Raw genomic sequence first — 21,113 nt, 5'->3', positions numbered from 1 at the left:
TTCCCTCCCTCAGGGTACGACCCTCCACTTCATTTTTCGGGCGTAACATCTTTATAGGACATGGGTAAGGTCCCAGTACTAACGGGAGAATGCTTAAGACTCTAACAGGTTTTCGAGAATGTGTCAGTAAGGGCCATTAAATGCAATTTTGCTCAGTCTTCTTTGTGGTCTAGGAGGACAGGCAAGGGTCCAGGTTTTCGAGAATGTGTCAATAAAGGCCACTAAATCCGACCTTCTTGGTCCTCCTTGTGGTCTGGGAGGAAAACTAGTGTTTCTGTTGCGGCATCAGTGAGTGCAACTATTCTGATCAGCAGAGTCCAGGGACCGTTGCGGGTTCTTGGGCAGGGGTTGTTTCTGCTGCTGCATCGGTGAGCACAACTATTCCGATCAGTAGGGTCCAGGGACAGTTGTGGGTTCTTGGGGAGGGGGAGAAACAAACCAAAACCATGGGCGGTTTTGTCTTTCAGATGGAAAACACTGAGGCATCAATAGGCTCACCCTTGAAATACATCCTAAGCCATTGGGACCAATTTGACCCACAAACCCTGAGAAAGAGGTGGCTCATTTTTTTCCTGCACTATGGCCTGGCCCCAATATTCTCTCTCTGATGGGGAAAAATGGCCACCTGAGGGAAGTATAAATTACAGTAAGAAGGAAAAGCTAAATAATTTCTGCAGATCATTCAGTACTGCTCAGTACCTTGTTGGAATTCACAGGGGAAGTATTATAACTTACTATGTTTCAATTCATTTATTTTAAAGCCAGAAACTGCCTTGAAATGGCTGCTATACCAAAATACCACATCCCCAAAACCTGGTGAATTCTCAGAAAAATCATTCTAGGTGAAGAGAAGCCAGTCTATGGTGGACTTGCCTTATATTTCAGCACCGATCCCAGTGTGATTTTATCATAGGCTTTCGTCATTAAGAATGTGGTGCAGTCTCTTGGAGTACAAGGACAGCATTAGTAAGAATCTAGAATACATTTGTGGGAATTGGAGAAATTAAATTTTGACATTCACTTAATTTTTGTGGTATACTCTTTTTGCAACAGGGCATCTCTGGAAAGCACAAGATAATGCAGGTTTTTGTCAATTGAATCACTTTTCCCTATATCCCTTATTAATAACTGGGATAGTATTCTGAAACAAGCACTTTGCTTTCAAATACATTTTAGATATAACCCATAAACCTAAAAGTAAAATGACAGTGTATTTAAAAACACACATTTACTGAAATCTTATACAGTTATAGCTATATAGAATGCAGGAGGTCCCGGGGTGCTCTGCAGGGAAGCTCTGCCAGTCCTAGCCAGTCCACCAGACCCAGTCAGCCCCTTTCACCTGAAGGATCCTTAGGGGACATGGGTAAAGGGATTACCTGGGATGGTTCAGGCTGCATGAACTCACAGAGATGTGCCTGTTCCTCAGGGACCAGATCTTACACTGTCTGCCTCCTTGACATTTTGATCAGATCGGACACTCTCTTTTCCTATATGAAATGCTGCAGACCTCAGTTCTAATAACTTCTGAGGCATCCCTGTCCTCAACAAGCCAGGAAATTCCTTAGTGAACCAGAGCAGAAATAGCCACCAGGTGGCGCAAACACACAGCCGTTGGCTCTCAGCCAGCCCCCTGAACTCTGGCTGACCAGCTGCTTGGGACATTCTGTTATGTTGCAACCCTGCTTATAAGCCTGAAAGGTTTGAAGTTGTTTAAAGTTTAAAGGCCAAGACAGGGGTTCTTGGGGTCTCCTTAGAGGGCTCTAAAGCTTTCATCATGGCCCGGCAGGAACTAGAAGCATTCTTGGATGTGCAACTGGCCCCCCTATTAAATGGGATTTGCCCGATGTTCATGGCAGATGGGCCTTTTCCCAATACCTGAGTCTCCCAACTCTCATTCCCAGTTATTTTTCCTTACTCTGTCATGAAAGTATTTTAAGTAGGGCAAGCAACCTATACAAGTAATTTTTGCTTTCTGCTTTAACATGGAAATATAGGAAATAATGCACTGGAAATGGAAAGTCTATGAATATTGGCTGTAAAAACAATAATAATGTATTTGGGGGTTGAAATTACTGTCCCATTATTAAAATATGTGACAGTAATAACGTGAGGAGGGCAGGGTAGTAAAGGGAGTTAAAGTGAACCAGCATTGGTAGGGAGTTATGCAAAGCTGTATGGGAAAGTTTGATCTGACTCTTGACATGTGGTTCTCAGGTAAATAGAATCTTTTAGAATCATTTTTCAATTTTTTAAACAGTAGCCACTTCTGGAGCTGTATGTTCAGAGGTACTGTTGAGATTTCTGTTTTAATGGTAGGGAGGATTCGAGCCTCTTGAGCATTCTTTTCTTTTTATCTCTAACTTTTCTTTCCTCACTCCTTAAAATATTAAGGGGAATTTATTTTTATTTGTATTTTTTTTTTTTTTTATTGAGACAGGGTCTCACTTTGTCACCCAGGCTGGAGTGCAGTGGTGCGATCTCGGCTCAACTGCCTCCCGGGCTCCAGCTATCCTCCCACCTCAGGACCACAGGCGCTCACCACCAGGCCCAGCTATTTTTTTGTATTTGTGGTAGAGACAGCATTTCACCATGTTGCCCAGGCTGGTCTCAAACTCTTGAGCTCAAGCGACCCACCCACCTTGGCCTCCCAAGGTGCTTGGATTACAGGTGTGAGCCATGGCGCCTGGCCATAAAGGGGAATTTTAAAAGGGAAGAGAAGTGAAAGTGGGTGGCCTATGAAGCTGCTGATGGGTCAAGCAAAAACTGTCAGGGAGTTTTGTTGCACACTTCACTGATTGGCAGGTGGGCATCCTTTTCAGGTGGCCCATTCGTCACAGGTGAAGAGAGGATTGCCAGCACCCTGCCTGTACATGTTCAGGGTTGCCTCTGTGCTGTCTTTCTTGGATGCTTTTGGTCAAATGACAGAGAGAATGGCATGCACTGTCTTCATGTTTAATTTTATATGCAGAGTTGTCTTAAAGTTGTAGCTGCTAGTTGGGCACAGTGGCTCTCTCCTATAATTTCAGCAGTTTGGGAGGCAGAGGAGAGAGGATCACTTGAGGCCAGGAGTTCAAGACTAGCCTGGGCAATAAAGTCACACTCTTGTCTCTACAAAAAAAAAAAAAAAAAATTTAATTAGCTTGGCCTGGTGGCATGCGTCTGTAGTCCCAGCTGCTTGGGAGGCTGAGGCAGGAGGATCTCTTGAGCCCAGAAGGTCAAGGCTGCAGCAAGCTATGATTACATCACTGAATTCCAGCCTGGGCAACAGAGCGAAACCCTATCTGTCTGTGGGGGGATAAAAAACAAGTTGTAGCTGCACATGTAGGAAAGAAAAGGTTAGCTTTGGAAAGCTCTCTTGAAAAACTGAAGAAGATCAGATTTATTTCCTGTCATTGAACCAAGTGAACCAAGCACGTTAAGTCATGGGGCAGGGCCTCTGCACAGTGGGCTCTTCTCAGATAACTCAAGGTCTCGTGGGGCCATTTCCACTTCAGTGTAGCATCATCATATTTCCTAGGGGTGCAGAGAGATCAAGAACTCCCACTTAGAATACTTGCAGATCTTTCTTCTGTGATCCACCTTTGCTGTCAGCTGCATTGAGAAAGGACATCCAAACTGGTGCAGTGGGGCCCCTAAGGGCAGTCCTAACACAAGCTCTCTGTCACTGTCTCAGGTGAAGAGTTGGCCCATGTTTTGCTCTTGCTGCAGGGCATGTGCTGTTGCCACCATTTCCATTTGTTTGGTGACTTTTGTATGTGATATGTTACTCCCTTCTTCCTACTCCGTCATGGGGAGGGAGCAAGGAGGAGTACTTATTGCTGGGAGTAATCTAATTTCAGAAGCACCCATGACCTGTGGACTCCTGAAAAAGGGATGCATGAATAATTGTACTTTTAAAACTTTGTTTTGTTTTGAGACAGGGTCTTGTTCTTTTGCCCAGGCTGGAGTGCAGTGGCATCATCATGGCTTACTGCAACCTCCACCTCCCACCTCAGCCTCCCAAAATGCTGGGATTACAGGTGTGGGCCACCATGTTCAGCCCGTTTTCATATTTTTAGAGGAACTATTTTAAGGGAAAAATTTTAAAAACAAATGACCTATGATTCATTGCCATGATAATACTTGACCTTCGTTCTTCTTACTTTTTACGGTAATTAACTTTAACTCCAGACACAATTTCTCAGGGATGGTTATTGAACACCAGGTGAAGAGACAGGTTTCTTCCAGTCCTGTTTTTCCAAACTCCTTTCCTATTTAGCACGCATTGCTGTGCCTTCGGAGGGACATTTGTGGGCAGTTAGGGTTGAATCTGTTCTCTGGTCACTAGGGGGCGCGCCTATCAAAGGCATGTGTGTGAGAAACTCTGCAGGCTGATGGCACTTCAATAAAGAGCAGCTCTGATGTGTTCATGAAGTGGAGGACTTAGTGGGGACTCTTCTAAGTGGGGTAAGTTTAGCAGGTTCAGAAAAATGCTTTTCCAGCCAGAATCTTCCTCCTTCCCCCTTTTAGCTCAAAATCTCCAATAACTCTGTCCCCTGGCTGTGGCAGAAGGAGAGGCAACATATTAAACAGTGTCAATCCTTCGTCTCTGAGTGTATTGTGCAAACTTCCTTGGCATCCTTTCTTTGCACATGGCGCTTTGGAGCAAAAGGGCACCATCCAGCAGGTGCAAGGGTGACACATAGGGAACCAAGGGCAAAGAAACGTCAGGGTCTCGTAATGTATAAGCAAGTCAATTGTGTTTGAGGCTAATAAAACATAGCTTTTACAAGTGCAGTCTTTGGTGCCAGACTGCCTGGTTTTGCATCCCAGCTTCATTGCTCATTAGCTGTGTGATCTTGAACAATTTACCTAAGTGTTTCTTGCCTCATTAGTAAGTTGGATATAGTCGTATCTCCCACCCAGGCTTGTTATGGACATTAATGAGTTAATTGATGTTAAGTTCTGAGAAGCCTTGGCATGGAGCCAGTTTTAGTAAGTTTTTACAATTGATGATTGTCATTTGGATCTGATGGTGGAAATGAGTCTGCAGAATGCATTTACAGTAACCCAGATGACTGGGGACATTCTTCATTTGACTATAACCAGCTGGGTCTGAGAGTAGAAATATGTGGCTTCAAAAACAGTTAATTGTCAGGAGTGGGATATCCCAAAGTCCATGAATTCTAGAGAATTTCGTAAGAGTGCTTAGCAGTGCAGGACTTTTATACCCCTCAAAGAGCCTCTTTAGTGAAGGAAGCGGTGGATTTTTTGCTCTGCATTTTTGCTACTCAGGAATTAGCATGTAGGCACATGGCCGAGGATGTCCTTATGCTGCCTGCTCTTGTGCAGATTTTCAAAAGCAGATAAGACTCAAAACCACAACATATATTAAATCAATATTACTGTCCATGACAGGAAGCATTTTTCAGTTGGATGACTCCATCCACGATACCCTTTGGAGAGTGCCTTGGACCTAGGCTGGACAATGCTAGGACAGAGGACCACCAGAGTCTGGCAGGGCTGAGTGGTGATGGGGTCCTGGTGCCTGGGAAAGGTAGTTATAGGCATCCAGCACCTCTTCCTCTGATGATTTTCTGTAGGTGCCTGTACTCGTGATTTTGCCTCTAGTAGGATCATATCAAAGCACCCCTGAGAATCATGCTGGTTATTCTGGGGTGCAGGCAAGAGAGGGAAGGAATGACCAGTTAAGAGTCCTGTGATCCAGTTACCTGCTTCCCATTGACCTGCTTTTGATGGCCATCAATCAGCTCCACGCGAAGCTAGCATGCCTTCTATCTTTATCCTTTCTCCTGAGACAGCGTGCTGTTGTGGTACTTTTTATTTTGTTTTCCATTTTTTCAAGTGGTGACTATTTGTCACAGTGCCCTTCCTACCTCTGAATTCAGTGTGATGTGACCTCGGGAGAGGAGGTGTGAGCACGACGTCCAGACTCGGACATGTCTGTTTCACGTCTGCCAGGAAGTAATTTTTATGCTGGGAGCTGGCTTCATGGCGTGGGATTCTAATTCTGGGGATGGCATTTTGTATGTGTAGGAAGACTGTCAAAACCTTTCCAATGGGAAGGGACAAGAACCAATTTGAGAATCACATGGTTACATAAGAACTGGCCCTGTGCGGGCATCTCTGCATACTTCCTGCACTTGTTCATTCTGAAGACGAGAGAAAGAGGAGCAGGAAGATTCTTCCATGAACTCTGCAAACCTACAAACTTTCCAATGAGAAGTGGTGCACACTCCCGAGATGGTGCTTGGGACAACATGGTTAAAAGGGTAAGGGGTATTTATTAACCCTTTGCTTTCTTGTTATTCCTGTCCCTCCTCTTTAAATGTTTACATTACCAAACTGGCTAGACTGCTGAGAATCTATCATTTTTAGGTTGCCTGCTAGGGTTTCCACTGGTCTTATCCCAGTAAATAGCTGCAGAAAATAGCTGCAGTGGCCACACCCAGCAGCAGTAGTGTCTAGGGGACTCTTTGGGACCTGAGCCAGAAAGTTCCCATATGCAGTATCTCATTCTTTCTCCACAAGACACAAGACACAAGGATTATTATGTCTATTTTAGAGATGAATAAAAAGAGGCTTACAGCTTCAGAAGATTTGAAACCTGCCCACAATAGCTGCAGTGTTTCAGCAGCACAAGGAGACATATGCAGACTTAATTTTTGTTTTCAAGTTGTTTAGTCGCAGGTTCAGACACTCATGGGAGCAAGACAGTGAAATAGATGAAAGTAGCAGATCTTAGTGAAGCTTTATTTCTAGCCTCCCATGCCAAGGACACCCCCCACTCCCTTGGAGTCCTTGAGAAAGCCACCAAATGCTTGTCTCACTGTGGCCTTTCCACACTCAGGATGGTATTCCCACTAATGAAGACCACACACCAACCATCCACTTGCTGCTTCTTAAGGGAACATGCACAGAGCATTGTCCTTCCTGAATCTCAAGCTAAACCCAGCAGGAGCAAGGCCACGTTTCTATCTGGGGGTAGAAAGCAAAATTGTGCTTCCAGTTTTCCAGGGATGCTATAAATCCTTCCCAAATGCTCACAGCAAGCAAGTGGCAGGGCCAGTGTTTGGCCCCTTTCACCCTGATGCCAGTCCTCCCCCACCTCAGCCTCGAGGCTGTGCTGTCTTGCTATTTAAGGAAAAGGGAACATGCTGTCTACAAGGTCTCAGTCGCTCTTTACGTTCAATTCAGGTAAATCCAAGAGGCCTTGTCTCCATTCTCAGCTTATTGAGCCTCTGCCTGCTTTCTTGATGTTGTTCATTTGTTGATGACTTTGCTTCATAACCAGGGCAAAGCAGTGAGGGAAAGCAAGTATTTTCATGACAGGTCCTGAGTGCTCATCTTCCTGCTTCATGATAACCCAGAAATCGGCCTTCACTTTTTGCCTTCTATTTTTCATAGATGGAGCCTGAAGTTAGCGGATTTGAATTTGGTTCTCTCCATCCCCCCAGCCCTTTAATATATTTATCTGTGATGTCATATACTAAAGCTTTTCCTTGTTTCTTGAAGGGTTCTCCCTCATTCCCACTGCAGCCTTCCCTGTCACTTATGAGCATTAGGGCAAAGGGAAAGGGCTGGAAAATGGAGACCAGGAAGAGGGAGGCCTCTGCAGTACAGTTTTTAAAGTTCAGGGGCATCTACTGGAGATGGTCCGTCTGGGACCAGGTCTGTTAGGAGAAGAGCCACGCCAGCTTTTTCGGAGAGGAAAGCTCTGGGAGGAGGTACAGTTCTTCCTCACTTTGGGAAAGCATCACAGATTCCTGCAACTGCTGCTCAGTGCAGGGAGCCCCGCCTCCAGCCAGCTGGGCATGGCTGGGCATCCAAACAGGCATCCAAGGTGTGAGACAGGGGCCTGTGGATTTCTTCCATCTATCTGAGTGGCTCACTGTAGAATGGCGTCCCATTGGTCACCTGTAGAGCACTTTGATAGTAACGGATCATGCCATGCAATAGGGTCATGTTGGAGTTTAATCTAGACTAAAAATAAGAGACTAATGTGTTGATTCATTTGTTCGTGCAACCAACATTTATGAGCATTTATGATATTTAAGGCAGTGTGCGGACAGGCCTCTCTCTAGTCACAAAGATGAATCGGAGAAGCCAAGGCCTTCATGGAATTGATTGTTGAGTGAACTCCTTATCACTCTGGACCTCATGTGTGCTGTTCTCTCTCCTGGCACTCTCATCCCCTGTCCTCTACAATTCTCAGTTCAGAACTGAGTGTGTTGTATTCTTAGACTAGACACAGGGAGCCTGCTGGGAGCTCTCCCAGTCCAGGTCCTACCCCCGTTTCAGCACGTAGTTTGTACTTGCTTATTAGCCTGATGTCCCACCAGAGGGATAGGACCTTGTCTACTTAGCACACCTTTGCATCTCTTGCACCCAGCACAGTTCCTGCCACTGGATAGGCATATGGTAAGTGTATGTTGAATGAATGAATGAATAGATCAGTTAAGGATTCTACCATTCAAGAAAGGAGATACCTTTACTTATAGGTAGAAGTTGATATATGCTATGAGAATCATACAAATAGACTATAAAGTGTTTCTGAAATTCCAAAAATGGATAAGGAGAATTTGTTTGAGGACTCCATGAGATTTTACAGTGGAGAGGACGCTGAAGATGAACCTTAAAGAATAGGGAGCATTTGGACATGAGTGAGCTGGGGAGGAGGAGGAGCGTGGCTGACCAACAAGGAGTGGAAAGTGGAAGAATGTGAAGTTTCCTTCAATTTCTGCTCCTTTGAGGCTGGGCCATAAAATATTATGTGCTGCGGTGTTTGGATGATATTTGATAATTTGTAAGTTAAGAAATAATGCAGTTAAAGCTGAGGATTTCACTTCGGTGGTAGTAAAAAGATGGCAGGAAGTTGGAAGAGGCTGGAGGTGATATTGGCCGAAACTAGAAATAGAAGGGGAATAGAAAGGGAGAAAACAAATGTGAAAGAAAAGGTGTGGAGCACAGGGCTTGGTAACAGATTGGATATGGGGAGTGTTGCACAGCTTGTGTGGCCGGGAAGCTGGGTTGCTCTTTCTGCAGATAGGAGATGCAGCTTTGGGAAGGGGCTGGTTTGTTCCATTTAGGATAAAGGACATTTGAATTACTGTCAGGACTTTTCAGCTGGAGATAGCCAGAAGGCCAGTGGAAATACAAATACCTAGCACAAGTTAACATTTGCTTGAGATTTACAGTAACCTGGCAAGTGTTTTGTTAGCCTATTTTAATGAAAGGGGAGCTGGGAAACTATAGAGCAGAGAATAAACTGGCCAGGACATACATCGAGTGTGTGACACCTGGGACTCCCGTCTTCATGTGTCAAGTTCCGTGCTTGTTCTGGAGAATTTCTCCAGGAGAGCCAGGGCTTTCCAGAGCATTCTGGATGAGAAGTGCCAGTGAGATGTATTTAGAGGGACAAGTTGCTGAGGCAGCACCGGGTGAGATCATTTGCTGAAGCCTAGAGTGGGTTCTTCTCTAAGTGTGTACTAGAGTCACATGTTTATGTGTATGTACATGTATTACGTGTGTGTGCACAAGTGTGTGTGCATGTGTGTGCTCATCTGCCAGCAGGAGAGAAAATGGTGATAAGAGAAAACTGGAAAGAGGATGGCCCGCCACGCAGGGACTCTGATTTGTTTGTAAGAGCTGGGAAACACAATTGATACTCTTCCCGTAGCAGGCCATTGGTGCAGTCCTATTTTCGCCGTTTCCTAGTGACTCACACTGTATAGATAGTGCTGCCTTATTTTTAGTGCTGAGTATGAGTGTGCTGCGGAAGGCTGCCGGTTACCAAGGAGGCTGTGCCTCTAAGCTCCTGCAGGGAGCCCCCCGAGTGGTGACTCCAGCCTCCGTGTCACTCTCTGATAACCCCTGGCAGAGCACCTCCTTAACCCGAGGGGTGACCGCTCTGTGCTGCCTTCCCTCCATCCCTGCTTATATAATGGCTTTTTGTTCTTATTCAGTTTACGTGTTAGAAAAAATTACCTCCATCTTAAAGGAGAGTTCTGGGAAAATGTTAGGCAGATCATAGAGAGCCAGGGGGCCTTGGTTGGATACAATCACTGTGCGGGTTGGGCTGCGTAGCCCCACCTAGTACAGGGGTTTTGAGTCAGCTTGGCCTCTTTGAGCCTCCCCTCTCACCAAGAATCCAGGGGGGAAGTGGTCAAAGTACTCAGGAAGTCCTCAGCATTTTTTACTTTACAAGGTAATACAAACCCAGTGAAGGGGTAATTATCAGGTTGAATTCTTCAGATCCCTCACAAAAATTCCATTTTTGGGTCTGAGCACACATCTGCAATGTTTTGTTTTGTATTTTGATTTCATGAACTTTTTCTTTCCACTCTTTAAATATATATATATATCTATCTCCTATATATATAAAAATATATATGTATCTATATATAAATTATATATAATATATAAAATATATGTATCTATATATAAATATATATCATATATAAACATGTATATATCTATATATAAATATATATATCATATATACATATATACACACACACATTTTTTTTTTTGAGACAGAGTCTCGTTTTGTCACCCAGGCTGGAGTGCGGTGGTGCAATCCTGGCTCACTGCAACCTCTGCCTCCCAGGCTCAAGCTATCCTCCCACCTTAGCCTTCTGAGTAGCTGGGATTACAGGAATGCACCACCATGCCTGGCTAATTTTTGTAGTTTTTGTGGAGATGGGGCTTCTCCATGTTGCCCAGGCTGGTCTCGAACTCCTGACCTTAAGTGAGCTGCCTGCCTTGGCCTCCCAAATTGCTGGATTATAGGTGTGAACCACTGCGCCCGGCCCAGTTTTTTTTTTTTTTTTGAGATGGAGTCTTGCTCTGTTGCCAGGCTGGAGTTCAGTGGCACGGTCTTGGCTCACTGCAACCTCCTCCTCCCGGGTTCAAGCGATTCTCCTGCCTCAGCCTCCTGAGTAGCTGGGACTACAGGCATGCACCACCACATCCAGCTAATTTTTGTATTTTTAGCAGAGACGGGATTTCACCATGTTGACCAAGATGGTCTCGATCTCTTGACTTCATGATCCACCTGCCTTGGCCTCCCAAAGTGCTGGGATTACAGCCATGAGCAACCACACCTGGCCTGGCTCTGGCCCACTTTTTACCAGTATTTCTTTCTGCTAATCAATGTGACACATCCCTATGGTGAAAACTTGGGAGAGGAAATTGTGAAAAACACACACACGAGAAATCACTCATAGTCCCACCTTCCACAGGCAAACACTACTACTGTTAGCATCTTTCTTCTTCTTCTGTGAACTCTGTCCTTTACACAGTGGAGACTGACCTCTATGTTTGATTTCCTAACATTTCCATGTGTCCTCAGTACACCTGGATAAACATCACGTGCAGAAGCCAGATAACATTTTGTGTGTGTGTGTGTGTGTGATGGAGTCTCCCTCTTTCGCCCAGGCGGTAGTCACTGGTGCGATCTTGGCTCACTGCAACCTCCAACTCCCGGGTTCATGGAATTCTCCTGGCTCAGCCTCCCGAGTAGCTGGAATTACAGGTTCGTGCCACCATGCCCAGCTAATTTTTGTATTTTTAGCAGAGACGGGTTTTGACCATGTTGGCCAGGATGGTCTTGATCTCCTGACCTCATGATCCACTTGCCCTGGCCTCCCAAAGTGCTGGGATTACAGGCTTGAGCCACCATGCCCGGCCGATGCCAGATAACATTTTATTAAGTGGTTGAACCAAAATTTATCTAAACATTCTCCTATATATTTATGATTTTTTTTACAAGAAGGGGTTCCATGAACATATGTGAGTAACTGTCCACATTGAGGATTATTTCCTTAGAACAGATTGTTAGATTCTTGGGTCGGTCAAAATATAAGAACATTTTTGACACAATTATTTTTGATATTTATTTGTACCTTCTATTTTTAAGTACTTCCTTGTTTCCATGAGGTAGATTTTTGTTTGTTTTTTTTCTAACTACTTTGATTTAGTTGGGTTTTTTAAAAAAACTATTCTAATTCTGAAAGCAGGATGGGCTTACCACAGAGAATTCAGAAATGTAGGTAATCAGAATCATTTACATAAAAATCAGCCGTATTTCTATATATGTAAATAAAACATTGTTATAGTTTTGTAGTTTTGATATATATCTTTCCAGATATTTTCTTTTTTTTTCTTTTTTTTTTTTTTTGAGATGGAGTCTCGCTCTGTTACCCTGGCTGGAGTGCAGTGGCGCGGTCTTGGCTCACTGCAAGCTCCACCTCCCGGGTTCATGCCATTCTCCTGCCTCAGCCTCCTGAGTAGCTGGGACCACAGGCGCCCACCACCACACCCGGCTAATTTTTTGTATTTTTAGTAGAGATGGGGTTTCACCGTGTTAGCCAGGATGGTCTCTATCTCCTTGACCTCATGATCCACTCGCCTCTGCCTCCCAAAGTGCTGGGATTACAGGCTTCAGCCACTGTGCCTGGCCTTTCCAGATATTTTCTATGCTTGTATAAGTAAGTATGCTTTCATGAAAATGTGATCATATAGGTTTTTGAAATTTTTTTCAAAATGTATTTTTAAAAGAAAATTTCTGGTTGGGTGCAGTGGCTCACGCCTGTAAACCCAGCACTTTGGGAGGCTGATGTTGGCAGATCACCTGAGGTCAGGAGTTTGACACCAGCCTGGCCAACATGGTGAAACTTCATCTCTACTAAAAATACAAAAGTTAGCCGGGCGTGATTGGCAGGGTGCCCGTAATCCCAGCTACTCGAGAGGCTAAGGCAGGAGAATCACTTGAACCCTGGAGGCAGAGGTTGCAGTGAGCCAAGATCACGCTACTGCACTCTAGCCTGGGTGACAGAGTGAGACTTTGTCTCTAAATAAATAAATAAAAAAGATAACATTTCCATGTGAAAACCTAGAATAGGATAGTTTATGATGTCATCTTAGTATATGCTTAGCTTCATCTGATAGACCGTAATGAAAGATTTTCTTTCCTCATGTTTTAGGTACAAAACTTAGATTAAAAAACATATCCCTGTAGAAAGCATGTTGAGACTTCTCTCCACATTCGTCTGGGATTATTAAATAATTATTACTATTAATACCATGGAGATGAACATACATGCAACCTGCAGAACAAATGAAACGTGTTGCCCTGAAGCAAAGTAATTTTTTAATAATCAGCATATGTTCATTTTATGTAGCCTATCAGCATAATGTTCATTTTATGTCTTCCTAAACTTTTTATCACTTGCATTGTGGTTTATAAATATTGACCTATTGATAAAGAGCCTTTGCTGCTGTTCTTTCGTTCAGTATAAGAATTTCTGCTAAATATCATTTCTTCTTCCTTTTTTTTTTTTTTGGTAGGGACAAAACGATAAAATGTCTCTAGAAATCTGATTTGGCATGGTTTGTAGAGAGATTCATAGTCCAGGATTGTTTAACCACACAGAGTCTTCAGGGTTTTCTAGAGGTTTGCATTCTGGTGCATCCATAAAAACCAACTGATAATGTCATTTTTTAGATAAAAATGTAGGATGATAGTATTTTATTCAGCATTGTGACTTGGGACTGACATAGGCTTTATAAATTATCGCATGATGTAGTGAATAGGTGCTTGATTTGTTCCACAAAAATCTGCTGCCATTTATTTTATTTTTTTGTTTTTCAAGTTTTGGCAACAATTTATTATGCAAGATTCCCTGAATTCTTCCCTGGAAATGTGTCTCTCATTCTTTTGGGAGATCATTGCTTAAGCTAGGTAACAATCTGATTTCACGGAGAGAGTTAGAGCTCATGTCTTTGAATAACCACAGTTACATACCCATGTAGCCGCAAGAGAGTGGGCTTCTCTCCTTCCCAGAGGTCTCGATGTTCATTATCTCTGCCCTTGGGTTGCCATAAAATTCCCTGTGTCTTTCTTCAGTTATATAGCATATGTTATATACACTCATTTTTCATTACCTTCAGAGTTCAAGCAAATGTCTTCTTTGCATAATTCACTGGAATATCCTTCGGAATGCCTTACAGAAACCAGTGTTTCTCAAAAGGATTCATTTCTTCCCTGCTCATGTTCACATTAGAATCTCCATCTGTTGATGGAGGCTGAAAGTCTGATTCTTCTAAGGATGTATGTTATGCCTGCACTGTCTGTCCATCATATATAGTTTTTTAATTCCTTTTGTCCCATGGCAATGCAGTTTGAATCTTTCATGTACATAAACATTCAAACATCATGATTAAAAGTATGGTGTTCCATACACAATTACCGAATTCTTTTAAACAATTTCTTATTTTTGAATGTATATGTTGTTACCAGTTTAAAAATTATTGTATACAGTGCCACAGCAAATACACCTACAGCTTAATCACTAGAAGCACAGTTCCTTGGTTGAGGATTGGGCATATTTTATAACATAAATATAATTCAGCAGGAGGACTAAAACAGTTATTGTCAAAAAGTTAATGAAAATCTCAGAAACACATGAGCTAAGCTGCAGCAATGAGGAAACTTGTCTTTACTGCATATTCTCATAGGAGCTCCTCATGGAAGGCTCAGTCATGGGGTTGACTGTGGGGGACACATCCAGGCACTTCATACCCTAATCCCCAGCAAGATTTAGTGGTCCTTGGGTTGTGTTCTTAAAGATTTCCATGCATATTACAAAATATTCCAGAACCAGTGACAATTTATACCATTACCATTAGTCTTAGAAAGTGGCTGTTTCTAACGCCTAGGCCGTTTCATAACTCTAAAGATTTTCTTTTATCTTTACTAATTTTATGGTTTCAAAAAAAAACTCTTAAGATGCCTTTTCTCTAAATCCCCACAGCCACATTTCCTATCTCCCTATTATAGTCTTCTCTTGCTCTTAGTTATTATTATTTTTTATTTTTTTTTTACCTTCCTCCAGTGGCCTGTGAGTGTGTGTGTGTTTGCGTGTGTGTGTGCGTGTGTGTGTAACAAGAAGCACAGTCTGTATGTTAAGCACTAGCCCCCACTTTGAATAAATACTGTAAGGTACAACTTCATGTAATGAAGGATACTGGAGTAATGCAGTTCTGCAAAAACATCTCATCAGTAAGTGTCATTTGGAACCTAAGGACTGGGGCTCTGTTTTCTGCAGCTCTTCTTGATTGGTTTTGGTCAAATCATTATTTTTTGAACCTCAGCTAATTTATTTGCAGAGTGGTGATGGTGCTTTTAAACTCCTCTCTTTAAAAAGTTATTAGAGATCAAGAAGATGTAGTGTGTGAAGTTTGTAATTTCTGAACCGCGGTAAAAGTGATTATGATTGCCATTGAAGACAAGATTTTAATGCACCCCCACCCCCCTGCTTTTTTTTAAACTCTGTGAATGAAGATTCTTGTCACAAGGTAATAGAAATGATTAGACAGAGGAAACCTACTGGCATTGACTAACTGGAGTCCTTTAGATGCCCCAGTTTGGGCTGGGATAGAAATTTCTAGAAATGGGATATTCAGGGAGTTCCCTTGAAGAATGGCCTTGTGTCGTTATTTTTTTAAAAACTGTGCTGTCTCAGTCACTGTGAATTCAAGTGCTTAACAGTTTTTAGTCTACACAAAAATTAGCTAAGGCAATTTTTTAATTGAAATAGTCAAATTATCACATTTCAGTGCACCTGCGGCCTTGTATATACAGTAATACAGTTTACTACAGTTTACCTGCATGGTCATTTTTCTTTACTATCAGAATTCATTTGGAGTAGATGACTGATAATAAAAAACTGGTTATAGTAATATCTATAGTAAACAAAGTTATTAAATGCTGTACACTAAAAGCATAATATGTTATTAGAAGAATGGGGTGAATTGGGAAGTTTTATTTAATCACTTTTACAAAATTTGTAAAACTGAGAACATAACTCATATTTTAACAGTTTTATTGATGTATAATTTATAGACCATATAATTCACTCATCTAAAATGTACAGTTTGGGTGCTTTTAGTATGTTTACAGGGTTGTACAGCCATCACCAAAGTCAATTTTAGAGCATTTTCATTATCCCAACAAGACCCATTAGCTGTCACCCCAATCTGCTCATCCTCCCCAGCCCCAAGCAACCAATTAGTCTACGTTGTCTATAGATTTGTCTATCCTGGATGTTTCATATAAATGAAATCATACAATACGTAGTCTTTTGTTACTGGCTTCTTTCACTTAGCATGATGTTTTCAAGTTTCATCTATGTAGTCTCATGTATCCGTTCTTTGTTTCTTCTTATTGTCTGATTTTATTCTCTCATACACACACATCCCACATTTTATTTATCTGTTTATCAGTTAATGAGCATTTGGGTTGTTTCTAGTTTTAGTTATGATGACTAAAGCTGCTATGAACACTTCTGTATAAGTTTTTGTGTGGGTGTATGTTTGCATTTCTCTTTGTTCTGTACTTAAAAGCACACTGATTGTATCACATACTGACTCTATGTTTAACCATTTGAGGAAATGCCAGACTTTTCCAAAGTGCTTGCACCAATGTATATGCTCACCAGTAGCTTATGAAGATTTCAATGTTTTCAGGTCCTCATCAACACTTGTTATTATCTGACTTTTTGCTGATGGGAGGGAATGGGAGGGAAGTGGTATCTCATTGTGGTATTGAGTTGCATTTACCAGATGGCTAATAATATTTGAGCATCTTTTCTTGTGCTTATTGGTCATTTTTATAACTTCTTTGGGGAAATGTCTGTTCAGATCCTTTGCTTGTTTGTTAATTGGGCTGTTCATCTTTTAATCATTGAGTTGTAATAGTTCTGTATGTTCTAGATGCAAGTCCTTTATCAGACATGACTTGCAACTTCTCACATTCTGTGGATTGCCTTCTCACTTTCTTGAGAGTGTCTTTTGAAGCATGAAAGTTTTTAAATTTGATTTTTATTTTGATATATATCTAGTTTGTTTTTTATTTTTATTGCTTATGCCTTTGGTGTCATAACTAAGAAATCATTGTTCAATTCCAGGTCATGAAGATGTATACCTACATTTTCTTCTAATAGTTTTATAATTTTCACCCTTATATTTAGTTCTTTGATCCATTTTGAGTTAATTGTGTATGGCATAAGGAAGGGGTCCAACTTCATTTTTGCATGTGGATATCTAGTTTTCCTAGCATTATTTGCTGAAAACTGTTCTCTCTTCATTGAATTTTCTTGACACTTTTGTCAAAAATCAATTGACTATAAATGTGAAGGCTTATTTCTGGATTCTTAATCCTGTTCCATTGCTATATGTTTATTCTTATGTCAAGTCCACGCTGTCTTGATTATGGAAACTTTGTAGTAAGTTTTGAAATCAGAAAGTGTGTGTCCTCCAAATTTGTTAGTTTTCAAGATTATTTTGGCTATGGAGGGTGTCTTGAATTTCCACATGAATTTCAGGATTGTCTTGTTGATTTCTACACAGAAGTCAGCTGAGTTACTGATAGGGATTGTATTGAATCTGTAGATCAATTTAGGAGGAGCATTGCCATCCCAGCTTAACAATATAAAGCCTTCTAATTCATGAACATGGGATACCCATTGATTTATTTAGGTCATCTTTAATTTCTTTCTACAGTGTTGTGTAGCAGTTTTCAGAATATAAATTTTGTACTTTATCTTTTAAATTTATTCCTATTTCATTCTTTTGTATGCTATTATAAGTAGACCTATATAAATGATCCCTAAGAAGAGTACTTCAAATTTTCTGGATCAAAAATCTTGTCTGGCTTGAGCCACGTAACCATGTTGGCACAATCAGTCACATCTAGGGTTATGTGGTCCTTCCACGTTATATATATGGTATGTATATATATATACAGTGCTGTTTCTCCAACAAAAGCTTGAATCTAGGGTGATCTGAGTGGGTTTACCATGCCCACTACAAGCCCCTGCCCAGAAAGTGGACCTTTGTTTGGAACTCAGTTATCACATAAATACTCATTTATTATTTTTTCAGGACTATTCATTTACTTTATGAAAATTAAAATACAGTGTTATTTTAACAAGTAGTAAATGGAAAGAATGAGTAATATTAAAGCTTTCATTTCTATAAATGATACTACTTAGACCTCCCTATTAAATATTCTGGGCTCAGTATCAAATTCTATTGTAATATCTTTGAAAAGCATAGAAGCAGTTTCTAATTTAAAACTCTAGCTAGCTGCTGCTCTGCTAAGAATAAGATTGACCACAAATTCAACTTAATCTGTCGATCCTTTGCATTTAGGCTATCATATTTGATTCAGAATAACTCCGCTCTTTGAGACAGTTTTTAATGACATGATGAGAGAGGAAATGCAAAATATTTTACATTAGCCTATACTCTATTTGTCCGTCTAGTTATAATAGACAGACTCATTATAAATTATGACTTCCTATTTCATAGATATGAAGATTAGTCAAATATGTAGAACAAGAGAAAAAAGGATAGCAATGAAGTAATTCGTGATGGACTTTTTTTTTTTCTTTTGAGACGGGGTCTCACTTTTTGTCCCAGCTGGCGTGCAGTGGCATGATCATGGCTTACTGCAGACTCACCTTCCTGGGGTCAAGTGATCCTCCCACCTCAGCCTCCTGAGTAACATGCCACCACACCAGGGCTAATTTTTGTCTTTTTTGGGGGGTAGAGATGGGGTTTTGCTGTATTACCCAGGCCAATCTCAAACTCCCAGGCTCAAGTGATCTGCCCACCTCTGCCTTCCAAAGTGCTAGGATTATAGGTGTGAGCCACCACGCCATGACGGACTTCATAAACATAGTAAAAGGTTTCAGCCAAAGCAGTTTGATTTAAATGGATGTTTTAATCCTTGGCTTGCAATAATTTTATCCTCTGGAAAGTATGGCTTTTCAGTCAACATATTCATTTTTGGCCTTGACCGTGTAGAGCAATTACAGGAGCCCATATCAACAAGTGTCTTCAGTTGTTGCATTAGTGCCTGGAGCCAGAACACAAAGATAGCCAGAGAGGGTGCCCCTAAACCGTGTCTCCCCACATCTCTGACTCTGAACCACACATGCTTGGAGCCTACTAAAAGCAACCTAGCTATGGACCAAAGATCTCACTAAGACCAGACTTGTAGCCCTGGAAACAGTTTGCAGTTTGTGCACAGACAAGAGAACTATCTGCTAAAACAAAGGAAGCAACACTCATTGGAGAAAAAACAGAATCCAGAATCTTCACCACCTAACATTCATAATATCTGGAAAAGAATCCAAAATTCCCAGATCATGGAGAATGAGGACAAAACACAATCAATCAACTCCAGCTCTCAGATGAACCAGATGTTGAAACTAACAGACAAAAGGTTCAAAACGACTGTGATAACTATCCCCAATGAGAAAAACAAACCATGTTCTCCATGAATGAGAATCTTAGCAGAGAAATTAGAGGTGTTGGTAGAGAAGTGGAAAACAGGAGGAAGCAACCAAATGGAAATTCTAGAAACAAAAAATAAAATTTCTGAAGTTGTATGTAATAATATATAATAGATATTTTATAAATGTAAGCTATTATTATTATATAAGGGTAAAGATAAGGTATTTTGCCTTTATTTTATTATACGTTTACCAGTGAAATCGAAGCAGATAGGACAATTCTATCCACCTTTTCATCTTCTAAACCTTATTCTCTTTGGCTTTGAGAAAAAAAAAGTCTGGAATGTACTTAGTGAGGTGAGAAAGTTGAGGGAGTTGGGGGACATAGACTCTGGCCCTTCCCTCTTTCCTGCTACTTCTGTCCTGCTGTGAGCACGTCTGTGCTGTTGTGCTTTATAGAGAAAATTCCAGTTTACCTCCCCATTTCTCTCTCTCCTCTTCTGGGTCCTGAGTAACAGGAGGTCAGCTTTTCTAGGCCTTTCTTATCTCTTCCCCTGATAAAAGTTGGATTCATGTGTAGTGCAGGAACAAATAAAGCTTTGGGGCTCTGGTTCCCTCCTCTTCTCCCCCTGCCTCTTCCTCCTCATTGTCACATCCTTATTGTAAATGCTTTAGGTGCAGTTTATAAAAAATGACACTAATTACTGAAACAGTGTTATTTACCACGTACACTGGCAGAATGTTTACTATGTTTCTTTACAGCCGGGGTTTATTTTTGTTTGATGTATTTAGTTGCTGTGAAAATGAACGTGTTGCTCACTCTCGATAGACCTGTTCTTCCTCCTCCTTCCTCCTTCTCCTTCTGTGCCAGATCGTTCTCCTCTTCGGCAGCTTCTCTTCCTTCATTAGGCCTTCTGGGCAGTTTTTAGGATGTCTGCTCCTAAACTATTTCCATTTAAAATTGTTCTAGTGTATCAACACACCAATCACTTTGACTCCATGCAAGCTGGTCTCTGCATTTCAAACCTAGCTTCCGTGTGTTAGTCCTTTTTGACATTTTTATAGGGTTTCTCCAGGAAAAAAAAAAAGAGCATAGCAAAGGTATGAGCCATCCTTATGGAGTGCCAGCCTAGAGGGAAAGAGGAACTAAACATTGTTTGTATACTTACCACCTATGAGGGCCCCTCCACCATGTTTGACACACTCTTCGTGCAGCTAACCGGTGAAATCGATGTTTTGTCCCTGGTTTTATATCTAAAAATACTATACTGAGGTTAAGTAACCTGCCCAGAGTCTCACACGGGGTAAGAAGGGACACCAGAATTCAGTGATAATTGTATCATTCCCAAGCCTCTTGGCTTTTTAAATTTATTTACTCTAAACCATACTGCACCTCTCTAAGTAAAAGGTTAAGAGAACTCAGGAATGCAAATGAAAAAGCGCTTGTCAAGGGAGAGAGAAGAGAGAGAGAGAGGAGGGGGAGGGAGAGAGAGAAAGAGAGAAAGGAGGAGAGAGAGACCGATCGTGCCATTGCACTCCAGCGTGGGCCACCAAGCGAGACTCCGTCTCAAAAAAAAAAAAAAAAAAAAAAGAGCACAAGAGCACTCATGATCTTCCTATGTTGTCATTTTTAGCCTTTTTCTTATATGTGCTGAGAGCTGTTCTGCTGCCATTTTCTCTCCCTGCCTCAAGAGCGCATTTAAGTGCAAGCGAATGGGGTGGGATTGTGATTGTTACAGTGACTGATTGCTTAGAATCTGCCCTACGGTATCTGCCAGTGTATAAAACTCTACCGATGTTACCAAA

At 41.5% G+C, this 21,113-nt stretch overlaps 1 protein-coding gene across 6 annotated transcripts in view; it reads left to right on the top strand.

Moving 5' to 3' along the window:
• ELMO1 (engulfment and cell motility 1) overlaps nucleotides 1-21,113 on the top strand; it is a 591,689-nt gene that overhangs the window by 242,077 nt on the left and 328,499 nt on the right. The window contains exon 1 of one of the 6 annotated variants that reach the window (XM_014345637.3): nucleotides 6,249-6,275. The exons of the other annotated variants lie outside the window; for them this stretch is intronic. Within the exon in view, the coding sequence (XP_014201123.2) occupies nucleotides 6,264-6,275 (12 nt within the window). The 5' untranslated portion in view covers nucleotides 6,249-6,263. Of the gene's footprint in view, nucleotides 1-6,248; nucleotides 6,276-21,113 lie in introns of those variants that run through there. 6 annotated transcript variants of the gene reach the window in all.

Source organism: Pan paniscus, chromosome 6 (genome assembly GCF_029289425.2).
Source record: "Pan paniscus chromosome 6, NHGRI_mPanPan1-v2.0_pri, whole genome shotgun sequence".
Lineage (NCBI taxonomy): Eukaryota > Metazoa > Chordata > Mammalia > Primates > Hominidae > Pan > Pan paniscus.
The sequence above is the reverse complement of the archived record's forward strand: the minus strand, read 5'-3'. Positions and strand labels throughout refer to the sequence as shown.